This window comes from Salmo salar, chromosome ssa17, assembly GCF_905237065.1.
Source record: "Salmo salar chromosome ssa17, Ssal_v3.1, whole genome shotgun sequence".
NCBI lineage: Eukaryota > Metazoa > Chordata > Actinopteri > Salmoniformes > Salmonidae > Salmo > Salmo salar.
In genome coordinates, this window is record NC_059458.1 from 23,409,569 (window position 1) to 23,421,342 (window position 11,774).

Below are 11,774 nucleotides of genomic sequence, written 5' to 3' on the forward strand. Positions count from 1 at the left end.
CCGGCGATAGGGTTTGGCCAGGGTAGGCCGTCATTGTAAATAATAATTTGTTCTTAACTGACTTGCCTAGTTAAATAAAGGTTCAATAAAAATACAAAATTAAAGGGTTAGGATTTAGAGTGTGGACCTTCCAAGGATTCCGAATAGCAATGAACATAAGAATGGCTATCATTGTCTACCGCCACCTGTTGGGACGAAACCAGAAATACAATAATTAATTGAGAACTATCTTTAATTATCTGTTATCGGACTCGAGAGATTAGATGTTTATAAATTATTTTTTTGTAAAATCAAGCTAACTGCAATCTATTCCTATATGTTTTTTATACGGCAATCGTTAAAGTTTCATAAAGTTTTTGCGCACCTTTTCTACGTCATCATGCTGGGAAAGCGGAAACGGAAACAACTATTTGGCACGGTGTTTGCAAATCTTCTGCTGTGACCAACAACGTCAATTAATTAACTTATTTACTCCCTAAAATGGCTCTTGAGTCAAGAATCACACAAGAAGAGATTCGAAAAATCCCTGAAAAGCCTATCGACCGAGAAAAGGTAGCTATAAGCACTTTATCTTCGCTTGGTTTGTGAGAAAGCAATTCGCTAACGTAGCTAGCATTAACGAGCCTGCTGTGCTAGCAAACGCAGCTGCATTGCTTGAACTGTGCAAGTGACTCCCAGTTCAAACGAAACTAATTGTTTGTAGTTCTGTAAGCGGCTATACGGGCATTTCATCTTTTTTCCTGATACCACATTTTCTAGGAGACTAGCCACGTGCCTGTCTAACCAGTTAGCTAACTGTTTGTGTGTCTATAGACTTGTCCTCTTCTGCTGCGGGTATTTACGACCAACGGTGGCAGGCATCACAGAGGGGACGAATTCGCACGAGGACAAGTCCCTTCAAGTGAGCTGCAAATCTACACATGGTAAGAATATCTAAATGGTTGGCTACACCTAGGGTCATGTGACCCTAGGTGCAGGGGTTGCAGGTAGCCTAGTGGTTAGAACGTTGCGCCAGTAACCGAAAGGTAGCTAGATCGAATCCCCGAGCTGACAAGGTAAACATTTCAAATAGTCAAATACTTTCTATAGAATAAACTTCACGTCAGGATAGGCAACCGAAATGAATAATTAGTGTTATATTAAACAAAGGTGGGAGTGAAATGTTGGCAAGCAATAAGCATTTCAGAACAACTATGGCTGAATTATTATCCTTACACTTCCAAAAATACTAGTTGAATAAGACATGAGAGAGATGACGAATTTTGGCAAAGATTTATTTAGACTAATACAAAATCAGTAGCGGATTTAGGTACAGGCGACATGGGCAGTCGCCCAGGGCGGCATCTTGCTGGGGGCGGAACGGAGCCCAGGGGTGGGCACTGCTTTCTGCTACTAAGATCAGTGAAATGTAGGCTAAGCTGACAATGGAGTGAAGAGCAGAAATCTCAACTAGCAAACAAGTAAACAAGTCGCAGCAATGAAGAACGCGAAGGGGGGGAATTCTCGGCACAACACCAGTACTCATTTTGGGTGCCGGTACTGTTTGTATTTAGGCGTGCCACAATACTTTTGAGCTAATATTCTATAAGAAGTGCATGAACTCAAGGAGTAAAAAATGTGGCACTGGCACTCTGCCCAAGTCGAGCACTGATGATAGTGTTGTGTGTATTACAGGGAACCATGGCTACATAGTTTTGATTATTGTGGTGATATGTCTTTCTCCTGAAGGATGGATGCCTCGCTAAAGGAGCTGACCAGCCTAGTGAAGGAGGTGTACCCTGAAGCTCGGAAGAAAGGAACACACTTTGGTTTCGCCATCGTTTATCCTGAGCCCAAAAGAAATGGCTACAGGTTAGTAGACTACTCTACGGCCCTAGCTTAAAGGTAGAGTCAGTGATATGACGTAGAGGCACAAAGTAGACAGCGTAGTGGGTCAATTTCAGCAACTACTAAGAGCGTTGAAGCGCAAGTCTCAACTTCTCTACTGTTTTGGTCCCGTGGCTATCATGCTATAACAGCGTGAAGCGAACCCATTCACATCTGCAGATACTGTGTGAGAGCGAAGTCTTGCATCTTGCTCATCTCAATATCTGTGGTGCTGCTCGTGGCAATGTCATTTCATTGGGTCTACGGGCAACTGGGCTGTTGTAGATTCAAGTCACGCTATAATCTTGGACACAGGGTGTGCACGGTTTTGTTCCAGCCCAGTACTAACACACCAGGGTTTCTGTTAGGAAAATGTGGCGCCGGACATTGACCGGGAAGATTTGAAAATGTGTCCATATGGCAGAGGCTGGTGATCTCGTGTTAGTAGACTTTTAAATTCAATAACATTTTAATTGAGATTTTTAGATTAACCACTTCAATGATTTTGAGAAACAAAAACATTATGAAATGAAACTGGTCCGCGAGAATGAGTATCTGAAAATATAACTAGCGGGCAGAATGGTAGAAATGGTGGGATAAATTGTAAGTTTCCCCAAACATGATACTCATGCGCTGCCTTTTGAAGTCTATATAAAATAATTGCCTCCATGTTTCCATGGTCGGATTTTGCCTATAGGCTACTTTGAAGCAAGGTAAGACATGTCTCATAATATTAAATAAAATATTCAGGTTTCAAACAATTAAGTATTTAAAAAAAAACAAATGCATAGTGTCTCCAGCTCACACTGTAAAGTGGTGGGTGATGTGCTGATAACCTGTTGACCTGGACTTGAATGGGAGGCAAGCTTCAATTACCAGTTGAAAAATAAAAATAGTAGCTCTTTTTTTAATCGTGTACCAAACTGTTTTGACCACACGATTGCATTTAGAAATTGTTGTGCATTGAATGGGCTGCTAAAATCACATGTTTTACTCCAGCAGTTACCAATTGAGGAGCTGCAGGAGAAATCACACTTAAAATAGGCTGTGTATGCATGTGATGGTTGTATTGGATAAATAAGATATACGATGAATAACAAAAATACTGTCTCGGACAATTTGAATTCCACTAAATGATTCAAATGAACCTATAGACCGATAAGCATGGCAGTCAAATGTATTTCCATCCACTGGTATTTCCATCAATGATTAAAAAGCAATATTTTGCAACTGGATTTTAATTTTTGCTGGCAACATTTTTATTTATTGGCTTCATTTTTTTTCTGGCTAAAAGCTGGCATTAGCTGGCTAATGGAAACCCCGTAACACACCTGACTTAATTAAAGAGAGACTCAGCGACATGTTGCCACGAGCAGCAGGATGAACCGCAGGTTTTTCAGATGAGTGCAATGCAAGACGTTGCACTGGCAAATATCTGCGTAGGTGCACTTCACGCTGCTGCATTAGACTTATTCTAAAATGGATTCAATTGTTTCCCCCCTCATTCTACACATCCCATAATGATAAAACAAAAATGTATACATACTTTACAGAAGTATTCAGACCCTTTACTCAGTACTTTGTTGAAGCACCTTTGGCAGCGATTACAGCATCAAGTCTTCTTGGGTATGACGCTACAAGCTTGGCACACCTGTATTTGGGGAGTTTCTCCCATTCTTCTCTGCAGATCCTCTCAAGCTCTGTCGGGTTGGATGGGAGCATCACTGCACAGCCATTTTCAGGTCTCTCCAGAGATGTTCGTTCAGGTTCAAGTCCGGAATCTGGCTGGGCCACACAACGACATTGAGACTTGTCCAGAAGTCACTCCTGCATTGTCTTGGCTGTGTGCTTAGGGTCGTTGTCCTTTTGGAAGGTGACCCTTCGCCCCAGTCTGAGGTCCTGAGGCGCAGGTTTTCATCAATGATCTCTCTATACTTTGCTCCGTTCAACTTTCCCTTAATCCTGACAAGTCTCCCAGTCCCTGCTGCTGAAAAACAGCCCCACAGCATGATGCCACCATGCTTTACCGTAGGGATGGTGCCAGCTTTCCTCCAGATATGAGGCTTGGTATTCAGGCCAAAGAATTTAATCTTGGTTTAATCAGACCAGAGAATCTTGTTTCTCATGGTCTGATAGTCCTTTAGGTGCCTTTTGGCAAACTCCAAGCGGACTGTCATGTGCTTTTTACTGAGTGGTGGCTTCCGTCTGGCCACTCTACCATAAAGGCCTGATTGGTGGAGTGCTGCAGAGATGGTTGTTTTTCTGGAAGGTTCTCCCATCTCCACAGAGGAACTCTGGAGCTTTGTCAGTGACCGTCAGGTTCTTGGTCACCTCCCTAACCAAGGCACTTCTCCCCCAATTGCTCAGTTTGGCCGGGATGCCAGCTGTAGGAAGAGTCTTGGTGGTTCCAAACTTCTTTCATTTAAGAATGATGGAGGCCACTGTGTTCTTGGCTATCTTCAATGCTGCAGAAATGTTTGGTACCCTTCCCCAGATCTGTGCCTCGACACAATCCTGTCTCGGAGCTCTACGGACGATTCCTTTCGACCTGGTTTAGTTTTTGCTCTGACATGCACTGTCAACTGTGGGACCTTTTTATATAGACAGGTGTGTGCCTTTCCAAATCATGTCCAATCAATTGATTTTACCACAGGTGGACTCCAATCAAGTTGTAGAAACATCTCAAGGATGATCAATAGGAACATGATGCACCTGAGCTCAATTTCAAGGCTCAAAGCAAATCGTCTGAGTACTTATGTAAATAAGGTATTTTTTATAAATTAGCACAAATTTAAAAACCTGTTTTCGCTTTGTCATTATGGGGTATTTTGTGTAGATTGAGGGAAAAAAATAATTTAATACATTTTAGAATAAGGCTGTAACATAACAAAATGTGGAGAATGTCAATGCGTCTGAATGCTTTCCGAATGCTCTGTAGTTGTTGTGGATGTCGCCTGACATTGCTGTTTGCTTTGTGCATTGCTGACTCTACCTTAAATCAAGAGCTTGGCGGTAAGTGGATATGGTAAATCGGCTGTGTTAGTGTTAGCCTTTTTAAAAGTATTTAAACATGGCCTCAGTTATTTGATTGGATGATGTCATTATGAATACTGTTGTCTCACCCACGGTCTCTATGGTTACAGAGTGAAAGACATCGGCAACACTATGTCAGGCAGGAAGGGGGAAAATGACTCCATGACGCTACAGTCACAGCGCTTCCAGATAGGAGACTACCTGGACATAGCCATCACACCACCCAACAGAGCCCCCCCACTTAACCCACGCATGGGCATGGGGAGGCCCTTCTGAACATAAGAATATCACAAAACCCAAACCCACCTCTAAACATACATAAAGCCTTTCTGATCACACTGACTCTTACCATCTCTCCAGAGACTACCGTGACTTTCAATAGGGCCATCCTTCAGATTTGACTGTCCCCCACATACATGCTTTCTTTTGGGCCTTTTTATCTTCTGATAGATCATATTTAGCAGACATGTATGTTACTTTTTTACCCTTTTGTCTCCCATCTTGGATAATGTGAAATAAAGTTGCCGTCTTACAAAAAAAAAACATTTTCTGTCATTCCTTTTTATAATAATACCAGCAGAAAGAGTGTTTGCGTGATGCCTGTGGTCTGGTGTAGTTGGGGTTGTTGCAATGTCATAATGTTTCCTATAGGGGGCAGCATTAATACACACTGGTAACCCAGTCTAGACCCCTTCCCACTAGAACAGAGGAAGCCAACTGGGGCCTTGTTTCCTTTCATCCCAGCTCATCTGTTTCCAAAGGCTTCTCTTGGAATGTTTTTTGTTCATCCCTAATGTACTATATATTTTTTTTGTCTCCATGTGAAGAGTGATGTAATAAAGCTGTTGGCATGGTGATCACTAGACCTCTTATTTCTGGAATCCAGCAGTAATGAGGACGAACATCAGGGCTGGCGAGCGCATCACAGATGTGATGGATCCGTGTGGTCCTGCAGAACCAAACCTGTACGGTCATCTAGGCCAGGGAACCCCTCTGCCATCTGCTCATCTGGCCTGGATCCAGTTATTGAATCCGATGTTTTCTATTGATAGATGTCTCTTATACTTCACTTAGGAGAGACCTTATAGACATATCAGTTGCCAGTAATTCTAATTGTTCTATATCTATGATCGACTCTACCAATAAGTATAGCCAGTTTAATGTTCTGGGCCCATAGCTACAAAGCGTCTCAGGGTAGGAGTGCTGATCTAGGATCAGTTTGGCCTTTTAGATCATAATTAAAATATATGGACAGATCCTAGATCAGCACTGCTACTCTGAATTGCTTTGTGGACATGGGACCAGGTCTTGATTTTTTTTTTTTCACTTGACAAAATTCTGATGTAGCTTAAAAAATGATTCTATAAACAAAGTGACTGACTTTCTTTCTAATCTAATAAGCCTCAGTGAGTTTGAAGACTTGTTTTGAAACCTGTTCCTGTCTGCATTCTAAGGTCTGCGTTGATTGATAATGCATCACTGCTAATGTTGGCAGTCATTAATTCACATTAGACACTATCATTGGATGCAGCAGACTGAGAAAAGGTTATGACACCATTGAGGATTTTATTAGAGATGAATATTTGCACATATTAAATAAGAATCAAGTATGACATCAAAACATGGCCATATAGGGTGTTTACAGCTGTGTCCCCTGAGGGACAATAATGTTTTTCTTATCTTACATCTCTCATATCTGCATAAGGCATCCCAATTTGTTTGTGGTGGTTATTGTCAACATTGTCTAATTATGTGGCAATACATGCCTTGCAGTGTAAGTTGATGCATATTTCCTGAAGAAGACATTCATCTGAGGCTCAGCGGTTTTGATGTGACTATCCCATTTCATTCCTCCAATGGTTTCTTTAGGGAACAAACACAAAACAGTGACATGCTGACCACCGAATCACCCACAGTCAGGTGCGTTGTAGTATAATGCTTCTAGGTTAGGCTAATTTACAGCATCGTTGATCTATTGATTCTCAGATATACCGGAACAACCTCGGAATAGGTTGTCATGTCAGATCAGTGGTCCAGTCACTGGGGTTACTGAGCCAACTATATACTGTAATATCATAATGGGTATTGTGTCTCTGAAATGAGAAGAGACATCACAGAGAATAACACAACAGACTGACGCTTCAGTGGCAATTTGCTTTAATGACAACGGACATTTGAATCAGAGGAGCAAACCATTTTTCATCAGAGCAAATATCGGCTGAGTTATTCCACCTGAGCTACGCAGAGAGGCCACGGTGGGTATTCAGAGTAAATGGGAAGAGATGTAGAGAGCGTTTTCTCTCTGTCTGCCTGCACGCCCTCCCGGTTCATTCATTCGACACGCTGCTGTCAGACGGGTGTGTGAGGGGGGAAACCTGTTTATTCTCCGAGAGCAATCGCTGGGTTTAGTTATAGTTGGCCCCCAACTGGGTGTGTGGCACTTGGTGAAATTGCCAATTAAGGAGCAAGCACACCAATGATTGCGGGACTGCATCGGTGAGACAGACACAGCTGTGACAATGGACAGGATGGATAGAAAGGAGTAGAACATGAATGAAGAAATGAAGCAGCACTCACACACCCAAGTCCCTTTGCCAATGAAATGAATAGTTTTAATATCAGTGAGTATCCTAGATTGGATTAGAATTGCAGATTATATGACATGATATTAACAGGCATGTGCACTCTTGATTCAGCCACGTCCATCATATTACACATGCAACAGTGTGCTCACGCCAAGAAGTTTGTGTGTGTGTTACCTTTCCATCTCTGGCCTGATGGTGTACTCAGCCCAGTAGCCACCCAGTCGTAGCTGAGCAATGTCCAATGGGCTAATTGAGATGAATAGTTATTTCCCTGTGTGCAGTGGTGCTACCAGTCCAGTAGGTCTGGGCGACTCTACAGAGTTATCGACAGAGTTTGGCTTGCCTTTGGCCATTATTGTTTTTAACCAAAAACCCCTGTTGAAATCAAAATGGACACAATCTAATACCATGTCTTTAAACATTATTATGATGTACACTAAGTATACAAAATATTAAAGATGCACTATGCAGAAATCGCTCCGGCATTTCCTAGTTGCTAAAATTTGAAAAGTTAGCCTAATTTCAGTTTGTGTGACAAAACAAGCAAGAATAGTGTAGATAATCATTGGAACACCGAAACCTCTGTGGAATATCTTTCCCATAACCATGAATATAGTATTTTCGGCTATTTGAAGCTGGTGTATAAAAACAAAAGTAAAAGACACAAACACAAAACTTAAGAATGGGAAGCATAGAAATAGTGCACATAGAACAGATACACCGCTTCTTAGACTTGCTTTCAATGACAGATCTATAACACAAAAAGTTACATATTGCAGCTTTAAGAACACCTTCCTAATATTGAGTTGTCCAGACCAGTGCCTGGGTGCATCTTCTACTGGCAGCCTCTTCAGCCACCCACTCTGGTCACAGACCATGTCACAGACCATGGCATCAGCCTGGAAAGACAACCTTGAACTTACCCTGGAGGCTCATGGGACAGGGGCCAGTGTGTGTGTCCGATACGGACGGCTGACATTAAATGGCATTTCTGGCAGCAGGTGTGTTTGAAGGAAACCTATTAAGAAAGAGACTCACCCCCATCTCTCTCTCTCTCTCTCTCTCTCTCTCTCTCTCTCTCTATCATCTATCTCACTCTCTCTCTCTCTCTCTCTATCATCTATCTATCTATCTCACTCTCTCTCTCTCTCTCTCACTTACTCTCTCTCTCACTTACTCACTCTCTCTCTCTCTCTCTCTCTCTCTCTCTATCATCTATCTATCTCACTCTCTCTCTCTCTATCATCTATCTATCTCACTCTCTCTCTTTCTCTCTCTCTCACACTTACTCTCTCTCTCTCTCTCTCTCTCACACACTTACTCACTCACTCACTCTCTCTCTCTTACTCCCCCTTCTCTCTCTCAACCTATCTATTTATGTTTCTATCTATTTACTATTTATTTTTTGCAAATACAAAAATACCTTATTTACATAAGTATTCAGACCCTTTGCTATGAGACTCAAAATTGAGCTCAGGTGCATTCTGTTTCAATTGATCATCCTTGAGAGGTTCTACAACTTGATTGGAGTCTGCCTGTAGTAAATTCAAATGATTTGACATTATTAGAAAAGACACACCTGTCTGTTTAAGGTCCTACAGCAAAAACCAAGCCATGATGTCGAAGGAATTATCTGTAGAGCTCCGAGACAGGATTTTGTAGAGGCACAGATCTGGGGAAGAGTACCAAAACATTTCTGCAGCATTGAAGGTCCCCCAAAACACGGTGGCCTCCATCATTCTTCAATTTAAAACGTTTGGAACCACCAAGACTCTTCCTAGAGCTGTCCGCCCGGCCAAACTGAGCAATTGGGGGAGAATGGCCTTGGTCAGGGAGGTGACCAAGAACCTGATGGTCACTCTGACAGAGCTCTAGACTTCCTCTGTGGAGATGGGAGAAAATTCCAGAAGGAAAACCATCTCTGCAGCACTCCACCAATCAGGCCTTGATGGTAGAGTGTCCAGACGGAAGCCACTCCTCAGTAAAAGGTAAATAACACCCCGCTTGGAGTTTGCCAAAAGGCACCTAAAGACTCTCAGACCATGAGAAACAAGATTATCTGGTCTGATGAAACCAAGATTGAACTCCTTGGCCTGAATGCCTAGCGTCACGTCTAGATGAAACCTGGCACCATCCCTACGGTGAAGCATGGTGGTGGCAGCATCATGCTGTGGGGATGTTTTTCAGCGGCAGAGACTGGGAGACTAGTCAGGATCGAGGGAAAGCTTAACAGAGCAAAGTACGGAGAGATCCTTGATGAAAACCTGCTCCAGAGCACTCAGGACCTCAGACTGGGGCTTAGGTTCACCTTCCAACAGGACAACGCAGGAGTGGCTTTGGGACTAGTCTCTGAATGTCTTTGAGTGGCCCAGCCAGAGACAGGACTTAAACCTGATCAACATCTCTGGAGAGACCTGAAAATAGCTGTGCAGCAACACTCTCCATCCAACCTGACAGAGATTGAGAGGATCTGCAGAGAAGAACGGGAGAAACTCCCCAAATACAGGTGTTCCAAGCTTGTAGTTTCATACCCAAGAGACTTGAGGCTGTAATCGCAGCCAAAGGTGCTTCAACAAAGTATTGAGTAAAGGGTCTGAATACTTCTGTAAATGTGATCTTTTTTTTTTTAAATTGCAAAATGTCTCACAACCTATTTTTGCTTTGTCATTATGGGGTATTGTTTGTAGATTGATGAGGGGAAAAAAACAATTAAATTAATTTTAGAATAAGGCTGTAACGTAACAAAATGTGGAAAAAGTCAAGGGATCTGAATACTTTTCGAATGCCCCGTATATGTTCAGAGAATATTAGCTGCCTCATTGACTAAGTAGCATCACGTTTGAATTCATTAACTGCATTGATGGGAATTTTTATTCTCCAGCCTCAATGTTTTTTCCAAACTAAGAGGTTTGTATTGGGAACACATTATCAGATGGCAGGAGGTAAAAAGCCCCAGGGCTACATGTTTGGCGCCTCTGCTCTAGCGTGTGCGTTTGTGTACGTGTGCGTGCGTGTGTGTGTGTGGTGTTGGCATGTGTGTTCGTGCGTGCGGTCTATGTGTGTGGCTACAGTAGGCTCTCAGCAGAGGTCAATGGGATGTGAACTGTGATTGACAGGTTGAGGAAAGAGGGATGTCAGGCAGGTAATAGAAAAGGCGGAGTGACAGAGCTCTTTCTCTCTCTATTATTCCCTCTCCTTTCCTTTGATAACACAGCTGTGAAGAACAGTGCACCTCTTGAGACTGCAGACACTGGCACTTTTTTCTGTATCTTTAGTGTAACAACCATCCAATAGTCATCTACCAACCCTCTATATACCAACCCTCTATATACCAACCCTCTATATACAAACCCTCTATATACCAACCCTCTATATACCAACCCTCTATATACAAACCCTCTATATACAAACCCTCTATATACCAACCCTCTATATACCAACCCTCTATATACCAACCCTTTCTGTAGAGTGCAAATCTTCAGCAACGAAGACAGAACAACCACAACACACACAACAACACTGATTCAAATAGATACCCACTCTCCTTGCATTTGGATTTTATGCGTTGTGTCAAATTTGAGAGTTAATGATTTGGTTATAATTCATTATAGCTTCATGTCCTAGCTCAAATATCGTCTGCAACCCCTCATCTCTCTCTCTTTTTCACTCTCTCTCTCTCTCCCCCCTCTGCCTCATTAGATCATCTACAGTGCCTTCAGAAAGTATTCACACCCCTTTACTTTTTCCACATTTTGTTGTGTTACAGCCTGAATAAAACTGGCCTACACACAATACCCCATAATGTCAAAGTGGAATTATGTTTTTCATGTTTACATGTATTTATTTTTTAAATGGAAAGCTGAAATGTCTTGAGTCAATAAGTATTCAACCCCTTTATTTTGGCTAGCCTAAATAAGTTCAGGAGTAAAAATGGGCTTAACAAGTCACATAATAAGTTGCATGGACTCACTCTGTGCTATAATAGTGTTTAACATGATTTTTGACTACCTCATCTCTATACCCTACACATACCCTACACTTAGTTGTCAGTAAGGTCGCTCAGTTGAACAGTGAATTTCTAACACAGATTCAACCACAAAAACCAGGGAGGTTTTCCAATGCCTCGCAAAGAAGGGCACCTCTTGGTAAAAAAAAAGAAGAAAAAAAAGCTGACATTGATATCCCTTTGAGCATGGTGAAATTGTTAATTAGTCACTTCAAAGATACAGGTGTCCTTCCTAACTCAGTTGCCGGAGAGGATGGAAACAGCTCAGGGATTTCACAGGACAA

The 11,774-nt window shown here is 42.2% G+C and overlaps 1 protein-coding gene across 1 annotated transcript; it reads left to right on the forward strand.

Moving 5' to 3' along the window:
• The first annotated feature begins 392 nt into the window (after window positions 1-392).
• On the forward strand, window positions 393-5,432 carry sap18 (Histone deacetylase complex subunit SAP18). Its single transcript, NM_001279001.1, is given in 4 exon segments — window positions 393-552; window positions 814-923; window positions 1,729-1,851; window positions 5,010-5,432. Coding segments are annotated over 4 exon segments (471 nt in total). The 5' UTR covers window positions 393-480; the 3' UTR covers window positions 5,176-5,432.
• The last annotated feature ends 6,342 nt before the right edge of the window (window positions 5,433-11,774 follow it).